Source organism: Carassius auratus, chromosome 1 (genome assembly GCF_003368295.1).
Source record: "Carassius auratus strain Wakin chromosome 1, ASM336829v1, whole genome shotgun sequence".
Lineage (NCBI taxonomy): Eukaryota > Metazoa > Chordata > Actinopteri > Cypriniformes > Cyprinidae > Carassius > Carassius auratus.
The window spans coordinates 8,828,077-8,852,846 of record NC_039243.1 but is presented as its reverse complement, the minus strand read 5'-3'; the positions used below and the strand labels follow the sequence as shown (position 1 = coordinate 8,852,846).

At 35.7% G+C, this 24,770-nt stretch overlaps 1 protein-coding gene across 4 annotated transcripts in view; it reads left to right on the top strand.

Moving 5' to 3' along the window:
• LOC113057450 (tuberin-like) overlaps positions 1–24,770 on the top strand; it is a 42,210-nt gene that overhangs the window by 11,334 nt on the left and 6,106 nt on the right. For 3 of the 4 annotated variants that reach the window (XM_026224966.1, XM_026224908.1, XM_026225104.1), the window contains 13 exons: positions 308–410; positions 497–591; positions 2,722–2,850; positions 9,156–9,317; positions 10,485–10,640; positions 10,845–10,957; positions 13,557–13,814; positions 15,618–15,782; positions 18,071–18,201; positions 19,008–19,555; positions 22,882–22,960; positions 23,924–24,010; positions 24,081–24,267. In XM_026224966.1, coding sequence (XP_026080751.1) covers positions 308–410; positions 497–591; positions 2,722–2,850; positions 9,156–9,317; positions 10,485–10,640; positions 10,845–10,957; positions 13,557–13,814; positions 15,618–15,782; positions 18,071–18,201; positions 19,008–19,555; positions 22,882–22,960; positions 23,924–24,010; positions 24,081–24,267 — 2,213 coding nt within the window. The remainder of the gene's footprint in view (positions 1–307; positions 411–496; positions 592–2,721; positions 2,851–9,155; positions 9,318–10,484; positions 10,641–10,844; positions 10,958–13,556; positions 13,815–15,617; positions 15,783–18,070; positions 18,202–19,007; positions 19,556–22,881; positions 22,961–23,923; positions 24,011–24,080; positions 24,268–24,770) is intronic. The other variant, XM_026225031.1, reaches the window with a different exon arrangement.

The window sequence follows — 24,770 nt, the reverse complement described above, 5'->3', positions numbered from 1 at the left end:
ATAAAGGCAATTTTTTTTTTTACTTTCTGTTCGTTAAGGAATTTATCAAAAAGTTTCCACAAAAGGATGAAGCAGCACAGCTGATTTTAACATTGATGTAATAAATGTTTCTCACATTAGCATAATCAGAATAATTTCTGAAGGATCATGTGACACTGAAGACTGGAGCAATGATGATGAAAATTCAGCTTCACGTCACACGAATAAATTACATTTTACAATATATTCACATTGTGAGCCTATGAGAGTATATTGAGTCGAATGATTTCAAATGATGTGTGTTCTTGTTTTTCCTCATTCTCTGTAGGTTTAATCAGTACATAGTGTCTCTCGCCCATCATGTGATCGCCATGTGGTTCATACGCTGCAGACTGCCTTTCAGGAAAGACTTCGTTCAGTACATCACCAAGGTAGATGATGGGATTGTTGGGCTCGTGTGTTGACAGACTGGCTGATCTGTTGTTCTTGACGTGAGTGTGTTTTTATGTGTGATTAGGGTCTCCGTTCAAACGCTCTTCTGCCGTTCGATGACACTCACGAGCAGAGCAGCTTCAGAGCGCGCAGCACCAGCCTGAACGAGAGGCCCAAGAGGTACACACACACACACACACACTCGCTCACACAGGGCCGGATCATTGTGTGACTCATGCTAGGTTTTGCTGTGGAAAATACTCAAAACATGATTGTCATTCAGGCACCAATCGTTGGTTCATTTATTTATTTTTGTTGGTAGTGTGGTGATTTCTGGCTTCATGTGTCTGATTATGTCAGAACATCCACTCACAGATGCTAGTTTGACTGTGGGACGTCTCTTTTGCTTATTTCTGTCTTATCTGTCTCATTTATTTCTCTTAATCTCATCATCTGTCTCAGTGGTGACTGTTTCTCACATCCAAACCATTAACAGTTCATTGATGAAAGACTGTTTCTTCAACTACGGCCACTTTAGGTCCCAGCGATTGATTTTTATTCAGACTTACAGATTTGGACTTTTTTGATGTATGAAGGTCACATTAAAACTTTGGAGATTGGAGATTTTTTAAAGAAAGACATTTTAAATTCCTTTTATAGTTTTATGTTCTTAAGTTTAATAAAAAAAAGATTATTGCATGTTTCAAAAGACTGATTGAAGAAGATATTGGTCATTAGTCGATATTATAATATTTATTTTGCGAAAGCAGTATATTTATAAATATATTTTTATATATTTTAAAACACTTTTTTGTGCATTTTTGATAAAACATAGTCCTGCCTACTAACATCTGGATTTGATTTATTTCCTGTTCCCTATTATTTCCCCTTTATTTCTTATTATAAGCCCTTTTTTCTACTTCATTCATTCTCTGGTTCCACTTTTCTGCATTTGACTTTATGTACTAGGCGTGAAAACAGCCACTATCCCATAATCCAGGAAATTTTCATGGTTACTTCTTACTGAACCATTTTAACCAGCACACCTGGTGCAGCACAGAATGCATTGCAATTATAGCAACACCATGGATGTTTTTCCAGGCATATCACTAATACAGTCCATTATCAGCTATGTCCAGAGGCACAAAGCATCTAATCTGATTGTCCTGATTCTGTATTCAGCTTTAGTTTCTGTGGCTTGTACTGTCATCCAGACTGAAGCTTTAGATGAAAAAAAGCCTGAAAAAGAGAAAGATCCGCCATTTACATGCACAACAATATTCAGACATTTATGAAAATGTAGTGATACACATCAACTTTAGACTCTCTGTTTAAATGAATTAATTAACTGAATACGGATGTACTGGTTCACAGGTTGATAAGAAAGCTTATAATTGCATAATGTTACATAAAATATATTTTTTAAATAAAACAATATTTTATTTGTTTATCTGTATGCCATGCGACCATTTAACCAACATCAGAAGAGTGAAAATGCTAATGTGTTTTGTTAAATTATTAAACATAAAATAATATTTTAGGTCAGAGGCTGGCAAGGTAATGCTAATTTCAGGATCAAGTCTTCACCAGAAAACCAATATTAATCTGATGTGAACATAAACATGGTTCATATTTAGATTTTCTTGTTTTCCACGCCTTATATTCTCTGTTGCAGTTTCTAGTTTCACCTCATCCAGTCATTCATGTTTAATTTTGCTGTATTAAATCACCCATATTCACATGATCATATCACTCATTTCCTATTGCTATTCACTTCCAGTATAATGATCATAGCAGTGTCTGAATGCTTTTTTTCTTCCCTGAACCAGTTTATTTGTGCTCTCTGATGAGTTTTTCATTTATTTTCTCCTCTTTCATTCCTTTGGTAGAATGCTGACAGTATATTGCTTACTTTATGCCTTGTTGTGTCTCTTTTGATCTTTTTTATGCTGTTTCTCCTTCCAGTTTCTGTTTCCTCCTTTATCTTTTGTTTTTAAGTGTCATCCCTGTTTTCTGGTTCTCGGTGTGCACTGCTGACCAAGTTACTTTGTTTTCCTTTCACATCCTTATTTGACCCCTCCCCCCTCCTCTGATTGGGCCATGCGTGGTGGGCGTGGTTTGGGGGGGTTGCCGACACCTGGGATCCGTCACCCGTGATTGGTCGCTGGACCCTTTCGTGACACTCCACAACCAATCGCACTCCCCCATCCACCCATGCCAACATGGTTAAAATGCCCCAAATTCTCCCCAACCCTCTCTGGTCACGACGTTATGCTGACGCACACCTGACCTCGTTTGCCCTCGGGGCAGTTTGCGGATGACCAAAGTGGCGAAGCAAGGCCCCAGCGCAAACTCTCCCGTTAGAGACCTGAAAGATCTGTCGGCCATGGACGCCTTCCGCTCCCGAAGCATCAGTGTGTCCGAGCATGCGGTGCGCAGGTAGAGCATTTTTGGTCACCTCAAACATCAACAGCCGATTGATATCCCTGCTTTCCTTTTCTGTATCCAGGGTCGGTGGGCGGGGCTTGGGCATTCGGGGCAGGGCATTGTCTTGGCGATGCGGGGTGGGCGTGGACATCTGGTTTAGGGTGATTCTGATTGGGCTGGAAAGGGTGCATGCTGGAGGAGGGTTTTGTCATTTTCTTGCGTTTCATTGATGGTAATGTTGATGCATGCGCTGAGCCTTGTGAGCATCTGTTTTGATTTCAGCTTAACCCCGTTTTTTATTTGCTTTTACCGTGCTTATTGTGTGTGGTGTGTTTTTTCCAGCGAACAAATTGCTTTACTACAGAGCCCCTAAAGGGACATGGCGATTGAAAAAATTATTTTTATGCTTTTGTGTCCGCCATTAAAACTTTTGTGTCTAAGAAGCTTTGCGTTTTATTTAAGTGCTATTGCGTTCCTGTGCAAAACTTTAGTTCCTCCAAGAAACTTTGCATTTGCTTGCAAAACTTTTTAATTCTCTGCGAGCAAACAAAGTTTCTTGGGGAAACAAAATACTTTTGCGAGAGAAACATTTCCTTCACATGCAAAACATTACCTTGCAAATGTTTGCGTTCCCCTAAGAAACTGCGCTATATTTCAATGATTTTGCAAAACTTTAGTGTACCCTCAAGAAACTTTACATTCTCAAAAATTGCATTAAAATGTATCCCATCCCATCTTTTCAACATCTCCATGTCCCTTTAGGGGTTCTGTACTGCACACAGAAAGCATGCACATTTGAAAGTATGCGAAAGTAGCTTCTGTGTCTTTGGTGTTTGTTGAATTTCAGCTCCCAGTCACTGGGGGTGAACTCCACTTGCTCAGCTTGCTGCCTGTCCGGGGCTGTTTTATTCACATCATATTCACACATTCTTTACACATGATCCAGGTACAGTATTCATTCATGTTTTGAATCATGAACAAAAAGTTGCACAATAATAAGCTGCAAACATGCTGGAAATGTTTCACTGACACCCTCTTCAAATGCTGTCCCTCCATGGTTTGTTTTCTACCCAATAAAAACAGAAATTCCTTTCTTGTATGAAACAGTTACACTTTTCCCATATGAAAAAACACAATGTGTTGTTTTCCATGCAAAAAAAACTTTCCCTCACAGTTTTGTTTTCAATTGCATATATTTAAATGTGAAGTCTAAGCACCACTTGCTTCTGCTACTGAACTCATTAGCATATTGCAGCACCGCTTACAACCAGCAGAGGATAGCCTAGCATCAAACAATTGACCGCTGCATCCTGGCAGATGGAGAGACATTTCGAGTAATATTTGCCTTCGAATGTCTGTGTTTTATTAACCCAGTGCATCTAATTACCATAAAACCTATTAATCAGTCCAGCGCCTCCAAGTTACAGGACGTTAATGAATAGAGCATCTGTTATTAGCAAACACAGGGACTTCATCCAGCATATTTGTTTTATTATCTAGTATCTTTTCAGATTACCTTGCCATTGGGTTACTAATTACCTAAAGTATTTCTGTGCCAAGGGCTCTAATTTGGGTAATTTCAAGGTTGCCCGTTATGATGTAATTGCATTCTTGGTCGACACTGGCCGTAAAAGTGAGCTTATAATGTCTAACTTGACTTAATCACAATCAATTTGACTCTTCCTGTTCTGAAAGTCAATATGAAGGAAATATACGGCTTTAGTTTTGCATTTTTAATGGGATCAACTCATAAAAAGTTAAACTTTTTCATTACCCTCTCTGAAAAAATCAAACACTAATTGCTATCGGGTGAAGATTTGTACTGCAGTCACTATTCCACGCATTTATATTCAGCTCTGTCATCGCTTAATGCATTAATAGAGTAAAATGACATGGACAAAGACATCAACAATCATCCGACAGCGACAAACAGAGATGATTGAGGGCTTGATGTGCATGTGAAGAGCAGGTGGACAGTGAAATGTTTTCTCTGTGACACAGCAGTGCTATAAATTGTTAAGAGGATACCATCATTTTTATAAAAGGGTTTAGTATTATGCTCAGCTGTAATGGACGCCCAGGATTCAGAGACTTTATGGACATTGGAAAAACATTACAGATTCTTGGTTTGATTTAAATATTAGAAATTGTATGCATTTAAAGTGCAAATGCAGAATTTGAGGCGTCCACTTCAGCTGAAGAGTTGCTCAATGATCACATGTAAAGACACAAACTGGGACTCTCCTGTCAGCGTGAGTTGGTTGTGTGTGCGTTTATGTGCTGAATGGCCCTGTTGCTAGTGTGATTTGGTTTTTATGTGGTGGTTGAGGCTCAGGTCGGTTAACCAGAAGGTTGTTGGATCGATTCCGGTGAGGAAAAAGTCAATTGTGCCCTCGAGCGAAGCAGCTGAAGGAATGCTTCAGATTGAGCTAATCTCTATCAACAGTGTTTGTCAATTACTACAGAAAATAACTCTGACCCTTTTACCTGGCTGTGTTTACAGTAACACACTCTCAGTGGAAGTGCACAGGGTTCATTCACTTTTGAGGTTTAAATGCATTGTGCTGCTTCAAATTTGCCTTGAATTTTATTAATTTTTTAAAACATTTTTACAAAAGCAAAGTAAGTGATTCTGTCACACTAGTCTCATGTTAAAAAGGCTGTGTTAAATGAAATGTCTATCACCTTAAAAGTATTACTTTCCCGTATTTATTTAAATTGTAGTGTTACTGTGAAATCTCCTGAATCTCCTTTTCCTTATAAAATTGGAAGTAGTTTTTTTTCCCTTTAGTGGAGTGACAGGGAGAGAAAGGCCAGACTCAATCCTGTGTCGCTGCTTGTGAGATGTTATGAAGACAGAATATAGTTTTTATTGTGATGGTTTATGAAGCGTCGGATGACGTGGGTCACACTAACACTTGTCTGCGTGTTCCTCATCTCTAACGCCCACAATATCCTCCACGTTCATCCCTTGTTCCCCGTTGAGATGAAATGAAAATGGCCTTTTGTTGATGAAATGCTCGTGTAGTTTGGCTTTTTCATACCTCAGCTCTAGAAGCGCAGTGCTAGACATGTAATTGTCATCATGATTCAGGGTGGCTGCTAATGTGTTGCTAGGTGTGATGAGGTTCTGGATGGTTTTTAGTGAGCTAATTTAATCTTTAAAGTATTTTTGAGTGGCTGTTTAGCACACACCGTTTGGCCTACAGTCACCAAAATTCCTCCACAGATAGAGCACATCAGGCTGAACAACGTTTGGGGTAACAGCCAGCGCTCCTCCAAACAGGAAGTCGGCTATTCAGGGTTTTGTGAAACGTGCCTGCTGTGGATTTGCAGTACTTCTCCTAGGGTTTTCGTCCGATCTACGCCACAAAACTCGGTCAACATGACTACAGGGCATTAGGGATGCAAAATTATTTCCAGCATTTATTAATCTCTGTTAATGTTTGTTAATCTAAAAAAATTTAATAAAAAATCTAAGATTAATAAATGCTATTTAAATATTTTCATGTTTACTAATATAGTTAATGTTAACAAATGAAACCTTATTGTTGAGTGTTACCAAAGTTTTATATACTGTTCCCTTTGTTTATGTGTGTGTTTCACACTCTTGATGTGATAGTGTAACCCTTTCATTGCTGTAACCTTAATACCAGATGTTACTGTAAATGCATGTGCCCACTGTGCACCGTTTTCCTGATTTCACCGGTGGCTTGGGCCCGTCATCGCTGCTTACAGCTGTATTTATATATTGTTTTCATGTTTTTTTTTTTTTATTATTATTTTGAAATTGACATGTGTTTTTTTGTTGTGTAGTGTTCAGAAAAAAAAAACTGCTGAGTAGTTCTGCTTCATTGTCCGTCTGGATTTCTCCTAATGCATTTCATCACACATAAGCCCCTTTCACACTGCACGTCGGACCCGCAATATTCCCGTAACATTGCCTGGTCGCCTTCTGTGTGAAAGCAACCATGTCCCGGAATTGATTACCGAATTGAACCCGGGTCGGGGACCTAGTAACATTGCGGTAATCGATCCGGAACGAGCGCTGTGTGAACAAAAGCCAGATCTAATTCCGTATCGAAGTGATGACGCGCGTTATCGCGCAAATCTTTTACCGGCTGTTTTGAAGGAAGATCAACATTCGCGACGAAAACATATGTGCAAACTGTAATGAAGCAGAGATCAGTTAATTCCTCACTTTCTGCGCTGACGCCGAGATCGTTTGCTTGCTTCAGTTAAAGTATAACGTGCCAAGCGTTGTCGACTCGTACATTACACGTCAAGCTCTGATGTCACGTGTCGTTACGGGATCTTCAAGGGTTCTCCGATCACGATCGGCCGATCGTTAATGCGCATCTCGTCAGTAAAGCCGGTTCTCTAATCAGCGGTTAATTCCGTCAGTTGCGTGATTTCACATAGAGCAGCTGTTACTACACAGAGCCGTTGTTAATAGAGAAGATGCGCAAATCACGTTAATTTTCAGCGTCTATTGCCGCATCTTCTCTATTAACAACGGCTCTGTGTAGTAACAGGTGCTCTATGTGAAATCACGCACCTGATGGAATTAACCGCTAATTAGAGAACCGGCTTTACTGACGAGATGCGCATTAACGATCGGCCGATCGTGATCGGAGCACCCCTATCACTGGCAGTGTGAAAGTGCCAAATCTAGCGACCAGGGAACAATTACAGGAACACTTTACCCCTGTATTTGCCAGAATGGCAGTGTGAAAGGGGCTATAAGAGCTTTAAGGGAAATTTCTGATATTTTTTATCCAGCAAGTAAAAATGTTACTCATCAGTAACACTGTTTGGCACAAACACATGCGTGTGTGCTCTCTCAAGGACTGTGGCCTTTCTTGTGTGTGTCGTGTTAATGAGTTGTTCACCTGTGCCTGTTCGTCAGGGTCAGCGAGTCGATGTAGTCGTCAGAAACACTTTGGCTCAGCAGCTGTGTGTGTTGACATGGGTTTTGTGTGTGTGTCATCTGACTGTATGGAGATGATGTGGGCTTGCTTGATTTCACTGGGGATGTTGTTGCCGTGGTTACAGAAGGGCAGGATGCTGATACCCGTCTTAGATTAATCCCATCACCTGGATAATCACACGGCTCTCCACAGGTGTGTGTGTGTGTGTGTGTGTGTTTGTTTGTGTGTGTGTGGATCGCAAGCTGGCAGCTGATCTTTTCTAGGGGTGTGTGTTAAACAGCTCAAGGTTTGTCAGCATTACAGTCCCAGTTTTGTGTCACTACCTACCTAGTTAAAAACAGATCCTTCACTCAAAAATGTTCATTCTTATTCATGCATATTCCTACTAATGCAACACGTGAACGAGGTTTATAGTAAATAATTATTTAAATTTCTGTAGGTTCCAACATTATTACTATTTATATATAATTATCGTTTTAGGAACATTGTACCGTAGCTTTTATTTTTTCATTTAAGTTTAAATTTAATAGTAATTATTTATAATTTTATGTTCTGTTGCTTTTAACTAATTGTTTGTTTATTGGTTTAACTGATTTTCACTTGTTTTAGTTTTTATTTTTTTATTTCCAGTTTGTAATTTCAGTGCTTCAGTTCTTTGTGCAGACAACATTTCTCATTTTTCCCATTTTTTTATCTAATATTTGTATACCTTTATTTCAGTTAACAATTTTTATTTTTATTCAACAAAAAGAATAAATAAATAAATTAATTAAAATAGCACAAGTGTTATTTTAGTATTATTTATATACTAGTATCTATTCATTGTTTGATTTTGCTTTTTTATATTTACAGTTTTCATATTAAATAAAATATTTATATTTTATTTTATTTCAGTTTTATTTTAGTTTTGGGTAACAAAACCCTAGAGAGTGCGTCATTTTTGGGCGAAGTATTCCTTTAAGCAAAGAAAACTCACATAGTACCTCTAATTTGATTAATTAAGGAGTGTGATTCTGTGTGTTAAGCGCATGTGTGTATGTTTGTTTTTGGTGGGCCACTTCAGCTTCATTTAACATCTGCATCTGATTTATTACCCGCTGACACTCTGTCATCTTCACAAACACACTCACACACTCTCCTCTCAATCTTCACACTGTGTTTTAACCAGCCGTGACAAGTGACAAATTTAGACTCTGATCAATTGCAATCCATAAAAGCATAAATACTGTGTAGCTCCGCCCACAGTCAAATATCTGAATCAGAATCAAATGAATCTGACTGACTGAACTAGTACCAGAATCTGACCTCCGAGCCATGTGGTGCAGTCTTTGCCCTCTGTGCACTCTCCTGATGCCTGTGTGTGACCCCTGACCCCGTCCTGTGCAGGATGCAGATGTCCAGCACCACCTGCAGCCTGGGCTCGGCTGACGAGAACGCGGTGATGCAGGCGGATGACACGCTGAAGACCGTCCACCTGGAGCTGACGGAGACCTGTCTGGACATGATGGCACGATACGTCTTCTCCAACTTCTCTGCGCTGCCCAAGAGGTGATGCCTGTTCTCTCTAAAAACTAGACTTTACAGTTCTCTTGAATTCACAGCCCTAGTTTAATCAAATGAACAGTTGCAGTTGAATATCAGTATTTGATTAGAAAAGTCGTAAGTTGAAGATAAACTTAAAAATGTTACGTTATGAAAATAAAATGTAATAAAGTAGTATTAATGCATTAAATTGATTTACATTTAAGCTGGAACAATTAGTATTTTTAAAATAAAATGAATAATTATAATTATAAAAAAGTTGCTTTTAAACAAAGTTAGTTATTGATGTTTAGAAATTCTAATAAAATAATAAAAAGTCAATAATTGCCTTTGTTAAACTGAAACAATGAGTAATTGTTAACTTTTAAAATGTTTTATTTTTATAAATGTTTTATTTTATTAATGTACATTTTAAAATTAAATAAATAAATATTAATAATAGCTGCCTTTAAACTGAAACGTTAGTAATTGATGTTTAAAATGTAATTTATGTTATTTAAAATAATAATAGTATTTTCGTTACTTAAAAACTGAAACGATGAGTAATTGTGTACATTTTTTAGCATGTAAAAAAAAATTATAATAAAAATTAATAACAGAACTGAAACATATATATATATATATATATATATATATATATGAAACACATATATAATATACATATATACATATATTATTATTATTATTATTATTATTATTTTTTTTTTTTTTTTGTCAACAAAAGTTTAGCAGTCTTTTAGGTTCTACCAATAGCTGTTTTACCACAGGATGCACGCAGAGCTGCTTTTGTCTCTCTTTTTGTCTCTTTCTTTCATTTCATGTTGGTTTGCACTCTTGGGTTGTCTCTTTTTTTTGTTCTGTGTCTGTGTGCAAAACTTTAAATAGTACCTGGTTTTAATCTCTGTGGTGTATGGTGAACGCATGCCACTGAACGCTGTATCGATTTACCTTTTGTACTTCAAACTTTAAACTTCTTTTTCAGTCTACAATAATCCATCCATATCCTTATTGGACCAGTTGTTTTGGGAAGTCTAGCATCTGCATTTAGCAGAACTCTTGTCAGAAATGGATGTGTTTCTTGTATCTTTTTCACAGTAGCATCTCCAGAGTCCCGTGGCTACGTGTGACACTAAATAGAGATGACTAATGGGCTTTATAAACTCTCTCTCTCAGGTCTCCCGTTGCAGAGTTCCTGTTATCCGGCGGTCCCAGTATGACTTGGCTGGTTGGGAATAAGTTAGTCACCATTACGACCAGCGGTGGGTCGCGACCCCAAGCCCTTCTGGGTCTGGACCTGTCCGAGAGACCTGGAGGAGGAGAAATGACCAGGTTTGTCACCAGCCAGTGAGCTTCAGGCTATTACTTTAGCTTGGTATTACCATAGTATTAGTACTAACTCTAACCCTGAAATATGACTTGAACAGAACCTGTTTTAAAGGGATAGTTCATGAACGTTTCGACACAAACAGGAAAAGGAAAAGCCTTTACTGATCTCATCAGACTCATGGGCAAACACATGTAAATCTTCTGCAGGTCTGACCCGTCCTTACACACCCGACTGACGAAAGAGGCTCCTGCGAAACTGGAGTCCCAGTCGGGCCAGCAGATCGGCACCAGCACTCGCACCCGCGTCCGCTCCGTATCAGGTGACCGTCAGCTTTTCTTGCGCTTTTAAAGACTTCTATTTGTACATGACTTCTTTCTTTACTGTGTAGCCTTCTGTATGAAAGCAGGTCGCTGAAGATTTAATGTGGATATGTAAATATGTGTCCGGTCATACATGAAAGGATGATCTTAAAGAGACGGTGCACTCAAAATGTCAGTTCTGTCATCATTCACTCGCCCTCGGTTCCTTCTGAAATTGTATGATGTTTATTTGTGAAAAACAAATATTTTAAAATGTCTTCAAGCTTAAAAAGGTTGTGTAAAAGTAATTAACCCCCCAAAACAGTGGTTCAATCACTGTGTATGAACGGAGAGAAATTATATTGGTCATTCACTCTCAAATCACATGACACTTCAGTGACATCAAACCTCATTGGTTCTTGTGTGTCACATGACTTAACATCATAGTGTAAGGATGTATACGTGATGGCGTGAGTTCAGCTGTTTGGATTTGGTTAAAACTATTACAAATGATTTCCTTTAATAATAAAAATATTAACAATATAATAATGTGTGTTAAATTAAAATATGAATATTAGGTTAAAAAAAAAATTGAATGAAAAACTTGCATTTTTTTAATTAGTAAACAACAGAAATAAATTTGTTGAAATACAAAAATTACTAAAATTAAATAGACAAAACTAATAAAAATAACAAAAGCACACAACACAATTACTTAAACTAACATTTAAATGAAAAATAAAAATAGGAGCTAATTCAAAACATAAATCAAAGAATAAAATCTATAATAGTATATAAATACTGAAATAATACAGATCTGTTAATCAAACAAGAAACTTTCATGAATTCAGCATGAAATCTACATTTAGGGCCCTATTTTAACGATCTGAAACGCAAGTGTCAAAGCGCGAAGCGCAAGTAAGTTTGTGGGCGGGTCTCGGCGCTGTTGCTATTTTCCCGGCGGGATAAATGGCTCTTGCGCCCGGCGCAAATCTAAAATGGGTTGGTCTGAAGTAGCTTCATTATTCATAGGTGTGGTTTGGGCGTAACGTGAAATAAACCAATCAGAGCGTCATCCAACATTCCCTTTAAAAGCAGGTGCGCAAGTTCCATTATGGATTGCTATTATTATGGCGTATTTACCAGGCGCACGCCAGGAGCGGTTCACAGCCGAGGAGACTGATGTTCTTGTAAGAGCAGTGAAAGACAGAGAAGTTGTGTTGTATGGGGATGGGAGAAACCCACCCAAAATAGCGTCGGTTAAACAGGCGTGGGAGGAAATAGCCACAATTGTTTCATCGATTTTTTTTTTCCTGGTTCTTGACGGACAAACCAATTTGTCAGATGTCCTTATATACATATATGACCTCAAACAGGTCTGATCCTTAATTACTACAATTAGCCTGAATAATTTGTAAGCTAGATTTATGCCTAATTTTTCACATCTTCGTGGCACACCACAATGATTTCCGTCATCTCATGTGTTAATATTTTTTTTAAGTGTAACAATTTATGATTTGCAAAAATAACTGTTGCATCTGTGTAGATTACATGAGCAAAGTGTATGCGCGTTGTGCACGCTATACATTATGGTCAAGCATGCGCCCTTAAAATAGCATAATGAACAATGCGCAACGCGCCACTGACTTTAGACTAGGTTTTTTCTGGTCAGTGGCGCAATTGTTTAATGGAACAGGAAAATAGCACCAGGGATTGTTTGCGCCGGAACACTCCTCCTTTTTTGCGCTGAACCGCCCAGGGAGCGCAAGTTCATTCACTAGTTTAGCGACGAGCTTCTGTGGAGGGAAAAACGCGCTTTGCGCAGGTGCAAAATAGGAATGACACATGCGTCGGTGTACAAAGTCAATTGCGCTGGGTGCAAGATAGGGCCCTTAATGTTCCTAGTCTAATTGTGACTTAATGTTTTTTTTTTATTATTAAATAATTATTAAATTGCATTAACATTATCGTTAACTACAACCAAAATGAACTAAAACCATAAAAACATTTTAATTGCTAGAAATAATAAAATAAATGTTATCTGAAATAATATAATATAATACAATATACAACATTTCTCTTTTTTTTTACTTAAGAGGTAAAGTAACTGAAACTAAAAATGCAATAAAAATGAATGAAAACACTTCATAGACATAAAAAAATAAACAAAAACACAAATAAATTACAAAAAAAATACAAATTATAAAATGAAATTATTTGAAAGAAAACTAATTAAAGATATATATATATATATATATATATATATATAATATATATATATATATATATATATATATATATATATATATATATATATATATATATATATATATATATATATATATATATATATATATATATATATATATATATGTATATATATATATATATATATATATATATATATGTATATATATATATATATATATATATATAATACTTAAAACGAAATAAAGAAGCGTTAAAAATATATATAAAGCTAAAAGTGTACTATAATATTTTACATATGTGTCATAAAATATATTTTATATCATAATATGTGTGTGTGTGTATGTAATAAAATAACACTGAAGATATTGAGATCTAGTTGGGTATTATATGATCCCGTTCTCTGTGCAGGTGGTCACGCTCTGCGGGCCGGTCCGGCTCAGAGTCTCAGTCCTCTGGTGGCGTCTCCTGAGGGGGAGTACAGTGGCCCTCTGCCCCCGCCGGGACCCCCTCTGGAGGTGCTGGGGTCTCAGAGAGGAGTGGACGAGCACCCTGCGCCCCCCTCCTCCTCCCAGTCCTCAGCGCCGCTCAAAGACATGTCCGGTCTGGCCGAGTTTGTGCCCGTGCTGACGCAGGGCTGGGCCGAGATCTTCATCCGCAGACCCTCAGGTATCACAGACGCACTTCACCAAAATATCCAGAGGTGCATGCTTTACCTCGTAACATCGGTCCGGGCTCTAATTATCACCCACTCACTCGCAACTATGCCACATTTGTGCACGACACTATGATTAAATCATCTTAACTTCCTTCCAAGGGCGTTTGGGATGCACATGAGCGCACAAGCGGCCTGCAGGGGATGCCGTGCCATTTTAAAAGTTTCATAATAGTTTGACTCACACCTGCTGTGCCCACTGGCTCCATTTCCTTCAGCTTTTCTCCTCAATCTGCCTCTAAATGAAGAATAGCTCAGGAGCATTTCTGTTTTCTTAATTAGGACGTGTCCTTGAATGCTTCTTCTTGTAGAATAAAACATGACGACGTGATTCCTGAGGATTTCAGAGGATTGCGGTTTTGGTTTTGTTCCCTTCTGTGTTTGTCTGTCACTTTTTACGTCTTTCTTTCATGAGTCAGTGTTAAAGGGCTCTTGCTTCACTCCCAACAGCTTTTATGCATTTTATTTGCTTTGATATGTCTTTTTATGATCTCTCTCTTTTGCTCTCTCTCTGAGTTCAGTTCAGTTTATATTATAAGAAAAAAAAGAATAAGTAAAATAAATGATTTTAATTGGATTAAAAATAAATACATTTTAGCATTATGCTCCCAAACAGCTAAAATGTTCTTTTCTGGGTATGAATTAACATCACTCATTACAACCGTCTAACTTCTTGATTTTTCAGTGTTGTTTTAAGCTCTTAGCATAACAAGAGTGGCCCTTTTCAGATTTGATTTTTGTCAAAAACCTGCTGACTTTTAAATATGCGCACTTCTTCAAAAGTCAATAATAATAATAAAAGATAAATTAGTGCAAATAAACATTTAAATAATATATAGACAAACATATAAAAAATAAATTACATTAACTAAATAAAGTATGCAGTGGTTTTAAATAAAACATTTTTTTTGTAATTTATATACATTTGGAAATGTATATAAAATATAATATAATTTTATAATATAAGTAAAAAAAAGTATGCTAGTATTTCATTCCTTTCCAGAGAGCCAAAATGTACCTTCTAGATAAAAATAGTGCAACTAAACAAGTTATATTAAATCAGTTAATAAAAAAAAAAAAAAAAAAAAAAATATATATATATATATATATATATATATATATATAATAATTATAATATATATATATATATATAATAATTATAATATATATATATATATATATATATATATATATATATATATATATATATATATATATATATATATATATATAATAATTATAATATTTATAATATAATATTTATATTTATATATATATATATATTAATATAAATATATATATATATTTTAATGTTATTATTATTATGTTGTTTAATGTCTCTCTGGTGCCTGAAGTCATGAGCTAGGTGAACTGGTTTCATCAGTGTGTGTGTGATGGAGTCGTGTGTGTGAGCAGATGCTGATGCAGATGTTGGTTAAACAGTGACGTGGGAATATTAACTGCAGGTGTGAGCAGACAGATGGAGCTCTGAATATGACCACATCCTCCTGTCACGTGTGTGTTTGTGTGGATTCATAACATCTTTTGCTTTCCATGAATTTCATAAAAATAAACGCATTTATGTGACTAATAACATTTGTCATATGTCACCATGTGATGTTCTGAAGATACGACTAAAGAAATAGTTTCTTAAAGTAGATATTATATAAGACATGTTTCTATAATAGACTATTTGTATTTCTTTCGTTGAATTAGTTTAAAGCATGCATTTGGTGATGAGTTAGCTCTGCTCTCAGGGAACACCAGCTGGCTGATGTGTCTGGAGAACCCCCCGAGCCCCTTCTCGTCTGAGCTGGGGAACGTCCCGCTGCAGGAGCTGTCCAGTGTGCTGATGGCCATGGACGGGGTGAAGGAGCCCCAGCCGCAGGACAGACCCTGCCCCATCCAGCGCTCCGACACCGGTGAGCTGTTTAACACATACTGTGAGAAGTGATATCAAGTTCTGCGGTATTTTAAGAAAGCAGAAGTTTGATAAGCTGTTTGATTTCTCTGCATGATCTGTGCACAGAATATTGCCTGCAAATATAGTATATTTTTTGGTATGCACAGAATATTCTTTTTTTTTTTTTTTTTTTGTAAACAAACACATTTTGTTGGTTTGCCATTTTTATTAGTTAATGAGTAATAAATTTTATTAGTTAATGAGCCTTGGCAACTAGCAGAAATGAAAAATGTTCTCTTTATATATATATGTGTGTACTTTTTCTTATTTAACTATGAAAACCCTGTATATCATTATCCATTATCTTATTCTATATTTTAGATAACCGTGATATATTTTTTTACATTTTATTCTTGTCAAATTATTTTCCAACAGTTGAGACGTTTTTACTCGACCAAGCAAATTAAAAATGCCAAAATAGTCATAAATATGAAATCATTAAAATATTCATATCTGATGGTCATTGGCTAAATAAAGCAGCTAAAGTGGTGTGTTCGGTGGTATGCAATCAGGCTATTACAAATCAAGAGAGAAAAAGCCTTCATTAAGAATAGCATACTGTGCTTGCTATTATATGTCAGAAATAGTAAAACCATCATGCTATTTCAAATTCAGTCTTATTGTGTACTGCCTTCAGTAGATACTGTTTGGTGCCTAGAATTGTTTATTAGCACACACACACACACACACACACACACACACACACACACACACACACACACACACACACACACATATATATATATATATATTATTAGTTTTTTTAAATGGTGGGCAGTATTAAGTATCTAGTGTGCAGCATGCAGTATGGTAGTATTTTATTCCAAAGAGCCAAACCTTTCCTTTCTGGGGAGGAAATGACATCACACATTGGGTCATTTCTTTCTTTTATTTATCTATGTATAATGTATTATCTTCATTAACGCTCAGCGTCCAGAACAAATCTCAGCCAATCTCCACAGAACCAGCGATGGGATTGATTCCTGATGCGCCACGCTTTGATTTCTCTCTGTTCCTCCGGCTTTTCCTGGAGCTCTTTTCACTGCTCTTTGGTCTTTTTCTTGCATCCATGAATTAGACATGAAAGGTATCCTTCTCCTGTAATGTATTCCCTTTATATGTGTGATTTCAGTTTGACCCGCATAAAAGTATTATGTTAGAGCTGGACCTTGTGGATAAAAAAAGCTTTTGAAAGGTAGTTTTGAAACATTTCAAAACCTTATTCCATCCACATGCTCCAGCTCTGACAGGAATGGCTGAAAATGTTTCAGTCGTATAGAAATCAAGAATATAGTTGTAGGTAGTTGAAATACAGTAACTGTTCTGTTAACTTGTTTTATTCAATAAAACGGGAAGGAAAAGTCTATTTTTCATGTAGTTTTGCCATCATAAAAATGATCAGTTAAGACATTTATTTTACAATATAACAATACATAATAATAATAATAAACAGCAGTATTTGGCTTCGTATCGGGGCCGTGGCAGTCAATAAGCATGAATTGCATGATATGGCAGTTAATTAACTGAATTAATCTCAGTGCATCAGAATTTTAAACATATTTCCTTAATTAAAACAATTTTAAGTAATTATGAACAAATATATAAATATTATTTAGATATTAAAATGTACATTAAATATTCTTAAATGGCTATATCCTTAAATCATTATTTCTATTACTAGTCAAATGTAGCTTATATTTTAAATATTAGAGTCTAATTTATTCAATTATTATTATTATCATCAAGTAATCTAAATATTGTATTGATGTGTATGCATCAATATTTCAATTTATATTAAGAAGCAGCAATATTCACCTTCGTATTATGTAAAAAGCAACAGAATTTACTACATGATATCATAATGATAATTATATGATATGTGAAGAATTTCAAAGGATAATTAAAAATAAATATTTAAGGACGTAAATATTTATTTTAAATGTAAATATTGAAATGTATATTAAACGTTCTGGAAAATGTTTTGATGCATTTCATTGGCTCTGTAAAGCAGCATGTTCTGTAAAGTCTTTCAGTGTCACATCCTGCACTGAACCGGCTTCATGTGTGTGACTCGATCAGCGTGTGTGTGCGTGTGTGTGTGTGTGTGTGTGTCCTCGGATGCCTCTGCGTGTATTAGCGTGACTAGACTAATCCCAGATGTGCTAAAGGCTCCTCTGCTGGTGGATCTAATGCAGCGTGTTGTTGTGAGAGCATCTGGTTGATGTTCCTCCTGCTGCTGTCCCACAGATTCGGTTGTGTTGGAAGAAGGTGGACGGAGCAAAGCGACTGAGTCCAGAGAGCTGGAGGAGTTTGAGGCCGTCCCGACTGAAGCCCTCTTCATGAGCGCTGCTTCAACACCAGCCGGGTTACTGAGCAGAGTGAGGGAAACTACACCACACACTTATAATGATCAGTGTTGGGGAAGATACTTCTAACGCATTACAATATTGAGTTATTCCATGAAATAGTAACTAATGCATTACTTAGTAACTCTTTATGGGACATGATGCGTTCCATTACTATTGTGTTACTTTGTCACCTCAGCTGGGCTTATTTATTTGTTTTTAATAACAAAAAACCCAAAGGTTTTTTTTTTTTTTTGGCAACTGTAAAGACTCTTTTCACAACAAAAGTGTATATATATATATATATATATATATATATATATATATATATATATATATATATATAAATATGGGAATGTAAATAATATATACATTTGGTAATAATACCTAATCTACTTCTCTACAAAATAATAAATTACAATATTAAAATCGATTAATGCATTAACATTAAAATTGATTGCAATGTATGTATAGTTATTAATGCCATGTAAGTGAGAGTGCGAGAGAGAGAATTGTTAATAGTTATACATTACTAAATATGAATTTTAAGAGTAATTAATTATTGTTATTTTTATGATTATTATTATTATCAGATAATTAATGTTTATTATGATGTAAATAACAACAACATATATAAATAGTATAACAAGAACAAAAGATAAGTAATTGAATAAATAAGTAAATGTAAATAATATATACATTTAGTAAGAATAATAATAGCAATAATTGATTATTATTAGCTGATGTACTTCTGAACACTGGTAGTGGTAGACTAATATCTCACAGGCAGATTAATCAGCCAGTAGTTTTGACTGATTCATGTGTCTTCTCTGCTCAAGTCCTCCTCAACATCTAGCGAGGACGATGAGAAGTCCACCCTGGAGGAGGTCAGTGAAGGCGCTATCCCCATCGATCCGCCTCCGCCGGCCCTCTCCAACGAGTCAGACCTTCATTTCGCACATGGCACCACCCTCAACAAATCCAGCTCCTCCCCGGAGCTCCAGACGCTCCCCGAGGCCTTCACTAAAGCTGCAGCTCAGAGCGCGGCTGACGGAGATGTGCTCAGCTCCAGGATCCAGGCGCTCCATGCCTCCTCAGACAGGGAGGCCTTAGGAGAAAGCACTTGGGCGGGAGAGAGCGTTATATCAGCCGTCCCGTCCAGCTCCAGCACTAGTGTCTCCGTCTCCTCGTCCTCCACCTCAAGAATGAGGCTTGAGTTTCCCACGGATCAGCCGGGACCCCTGTCTCCCACCGGACACAGACCCCGAGGACACACCATCTCAGTGTCCGCACCCTCGTCCCGCAGGGAGAGGAAGATGGACCGAGACTCGTACCACAACCGAGGAGGAGCATCCAACGCAGAGAAGAGCTCAGGACTCAGTCCCAGGTAACACGAGGAACACACACTCATATTCTGCCTTCCTTTAAACACATTATAAACATCTGTTGTTCATGCGGCTTCACTGAACGCAAACCATTAGGCCACGACTGCCCCCGACTTAAATTGATCAAAAGTGATTGTAAAGGCATTTACAAAATATTCATATTTCAAATAAATGTTGAACTTTTAAACATTCCTTTATCAAAGAATCCTGAAAAAGACTCAAGGTTTCCACAAAAATCTGAAGCAGCCCAGATGTTTTCAACAGTGATATTAATCAGAAATATTTCTTGAGAAGCTAATCAGTATATTAGAGTGATTTCTGAAGATCATGTGACTCTGAAGACTGGAGGAATGATGCTGGAAATACAGCTTTGATCACAGGAATAAATTACATTTTACAATATATTCACATAGAAAGTAGTTATTTTAAGTTGTAATAATATTTCACTGTTTTTACTGGATTTTTTATCAAATAAATGCAGCCTTGGTGAGCAAAAAAAAAATAATAATCTCAAACTTTTGAACAGTGTACATTTTTTAATGATCAGTATCAGTCAAAACACTAATAATTCAATCACACTGTTAAATATAATCTTTAAATGAAATCAAATTTTCCATTATAATGTGGTGCCTAAACACATTGTAACATTACAAACCACAGTTTTAGTGTTTTATTTATTTGACAAGCTAGTAATACTAGGTTAATTTATTGTATATTTATTTAATTTTAATTCAATTGAAGATCTAATGTTTTCATCAGTTGGCTATTACTCCCACTGTGTGAAGTGCCTAGAAATGCAGTTTAGTTCAGATGAAGAAGTGTTGAGCGCTTGACATTGCATCAAGCTCTTTTGGAAACTCTTGATTGCATCTTACTTTTAGCAGGTTTTTCATTAACATAATTAGTTCACAATTAAACCTTTTAATTTAGGGCACCATGAAATTCCTGTGTTATCCACTTTTGTTTTTCCTGGATTTTGTGTTTTACGATTCAGTACAAATTTATCATAAAAGGTGTCTAATGAAATGAAAACATAATTTACGACAAAACATTGCATTTTTAGTTTTTTTGTCAATTAACATGCTGTACAACAGCAATAGTTACCTGTATATATTATAAATTACTGTATAAGGTTTATGCATAAACTGTATAAATCCTTTTTTGTATGATTTTCCTTCAAAATATTATTATTATTGCTTGAGAATTGCATGTTAGTATGCAATAATAATATTTGTGTCATAATTTCTTCAAGTTAAACCAGACTTTTATTTTGACAGTTGATTGAGAAGTGACTCTCAGAGCAGCTCTGGAGATTACCTTCATGTAAACGTGTATTTAAATATTGAGATGTGATATTTATCGCCCAGCCCTACGATCTGTGCTGGCGAGTGCCGGCTCGTTTGTGTAATGGATGGCAGAAAGTGTGGCTGTGGTTATGTTATAAACGTTAACGCACCTGTAATGACTGTGAACAGCATCCATTTGATCCCATCTCACCAAGTGCTTCATTTTCTAGAGAAGCAAAGCATTCTATGGAGAGTAATGATACGGCTGAAACGCCTCATTTTTTTCATTACTGTCATCATCTGTCGCCTCTGTTGACATTAAATCATCCTGCCTCCGTCGCTCGCTCCACTCATTTTGTGAAGTGAGGCTCTTTTCGAGTTGAATTGAAATGACTTGTAAATGACTCCCATCTGTCTTTGTGAGGTTCGTGCTGGAGTTGCTCGATCGATAGACTCGCTTTTTATAGACAGCAGTCCAGGAAACCTAGCGAGTTTCCCCTAAGAGCGCTTTCCTCCGTCACAGAGCTGTACGTGTCTGGTTTAATGGGTTCAGTCAGGCACTAAGAGCACTAACACTGTTGTCTTTCGTTCCTTGAATCAGTTTGCAGAGCCTTTCACACTGTTGTGTGTAGATCGGTGTTCGATTTAAAGCACGTCTGTTTGGATGAAGCTACAATTACTTCCTAATAAGGACCGAAGGGCCCCGTCACTCGAAAAACACTTGCTGTTTGAATAGAGGCGTAAAAGAAGTAGTTTAGTGGAACGAGCCGTTATCAGTGTCCTGGCAATGTTTTCCATGCAATAAAGGTAGATATGGATGGGAGTCAAAAAGTGTCATAAAACACTCGTGACTCATGCACTTGTGAAAATATAACGGACAACAGTTACCAGAAATTGAACAATTATTTATTGCATTCCCCTTTTACTGTAGCTGTAATGTTTATTGCACACACACACAAAATTCTTGAATGAGAACAAGTGCGGTTTCATTTAACTTTCATATTGATTCAATGGATTAATTGCATTTTTTGGGAAAAAAAAAAGTATCATGGATTTATTGCATTTTGGGATTAAAAAAAAAAAAGTTTTTATAATAAAACTTTGAAAATCAAAACCTGGATTTACATTTCTAATGTTATTATAACCTAAAGATGCTATGTCAAATTTTAAAACAGAAGATAGTGGTTTTCATCTTGCCACTTTCTTGGTAAAGAAAACACATTTTTGCTCAGATTAATCAAAAAGATTAATCACACACACACACACACACACACACATATATATATATATATGTACTGTATAGTGTGCTATACTATATAATTATATTTTCCTTTAAGTTGTTTAAAATGTTTTGTGTAAACATTTTCTCTCTGTCTCTCTCTCTCTCTCTCTCTCTCTCTCTCTCTCTCTCTCTCTATATATATATATATATATATATATATATATACATACATATGAAATTAATATAGAAAAATTATGTAGTAATAATAGATTTTTATTTTTTAAGCAGCTGACTAGTAATAATTAGTTCTGTGATTAAAAATGTTTTGTTTGCATAAAAAAATCTAAAGTAGTAAGACAAAGATGTAGCAGAAATTATATGTAGCTAACAATATATGGACCTTTTTGTGTGTGTGTGTGTAGCCCAATAGAAAACTGTTATGTCCTGCTGATACAGATTCCACGTGTGGCCGATCATAAATATTAAATCTCTCAGTCATCAGTATTGTGATGTTTATCTTAACTTCTAACCGTGTGTTGCTCATATTGTTAGCAGTGCTGTGCAGCACGTTTTCCGTTAGATTTTATCAAGGCCAGATTTATTTTATGTCTAATGAGGTTTAATGGGTCTGGAGAGCGTTTCAGGACACTTATCCTCTCCAAACTTCTTCACCTTTAACGTTGATCTTGTCCTTGTGATGAGGTGAGTTGTGTGTAGGCAGATGAAAGCTGTGCGCACTTTAAAGGCATTAACTGTAGTGCACACTTGTGTTTGCGTGGAGGTTCAGTCTGACCTTTGCTCCTCTTCTTCCTGTCGACAGCTTCGTCTTCCTGCAGCTCTATCACTCTCCGTTCTTTGGCAATGAAGCCAACAAACCCCTCCTGCTGCCCAAATCTCAGGTGAGGAGACTGCCGATCTCTTATGACTTATAAAGCTCTATATATGGTGTATATTTAAATACAGTTGAAAGTATCCATGATTATAGTATTTGTTAAAATTTAATTTATGCAGATTTTTGTTTAAACACTGGGATAAGATCAGGGTTATTATCAATATAATAATAGTAATAAAATAATTGTAATATACCTACAAATATATACAAACAATATGTATACTTACATAATACCTATTACTTTTTAAATCAAATTATAATTTATTTATTATTATTTATTTTGCCGCTACTATTAACAATATTAATATTTATTATTAACAATATTTTACAATATATAATTGTTTTTAATAATAATATGCAACATTGAAATATATGTTCAGTATAGTTTAAAGTATCCATTATAATAGTATTTGTTATAATTAATTTAGGCAGATTTTTATTTAAAAACTAAAACATTCTCATTACTCAATGAAACAAACGTTAACTGAAAAAAAAAAAAAAAAAAAAAAAAAAAATATATATATATATATATATATATATATATATATATATATATATATATATATATATTATTATTGTTGTTTTAAAAAAAAAATCTTTTTATTATTATTTTTTTTTATTTTTATTGCTGCTAGCCAACATTTCCCATTTTTGTTTAGTTTAAGTTGAAGTATTCAAATAGGTAACTGAAAAAAAAGACAAAAAAAGACATAAAATAAACTAACGCCAAAACAGAAAATCTGAAAATAAAGTGTATAAAAAATACAATACATAGTTTATATATGTTTTCAAATTCAAATTAAAAAAAATATATAATCTATAAAAATAATTATTAGACTTCAATGTATAATTTTAATTTAGATTTTTATTACATTTCTTAGTCATATTTTTCTGTCCTGGAGATACCCAATGACTTTGATTGTCCTCTTGATTGATGTTGTATTAATGGTGTGTGGTCTGGCGTTCACAGCTGATCGATCGTGCCGTTAAAGTCTTGGATCAGATGCCTCCGTACGACACTCATAAGATCGGTGTGGTGTTTGTTGGAGCCGGACAGGTAGAGTCATTCATTCTGCTGCTTCAGATGTTGTAGGAAGTCTGTGTGACGGATGGTTGTTTATTATCAGGCTAATAACGAGGTGTCGATCCTGTCCAACGAGTACGGCTCCAACCGCTACGCTCAGTTCCTCACCGGCCTGGGAAAACTCATCCACCTGAAGGACTGCGACCCAGACCAGATCTTCCTGGGAGGACTGGATCAGCACGGAGACGACGGAGAGTTCACCTACTGCTGGCACGATGACATCATGCAGGGTCAGGGGTCATTAGCAGCAGTAGACATATTGAGATATAGTGTAGTGTAAAAAAAAAAAACTATTATAGTTACTTATTACAATAACAATAGATATTAGTTTTGTAGATAATATTTAGATTGTGTATATATGATAATATTATAAAGAAATTAAAAAACATTATTATTACTATTACTATTATTATTAATATTAATTTTTTAATATGTAATTTTGTTTTATAAAATTTTATCAAAGATTCTGAAAGAACAATTATCTTCCCACCCCAACATATACAAAAAAGTAAAACAATATAACATAAATTAAATTTACAAATAAAACAAATAAATCAGTAATTCTATATAAAAACAGATAAATGATAAATATACATACACACAAAACAAATACATATATGATACATATTATTATTTAATATTCTTTCTTGCTACTAACAATAATTGTTATCATTAATTGTTCTTAACTAAAGTGAATATACTGTTTCTTGAGTCAGACTTTGTGTAACATTAA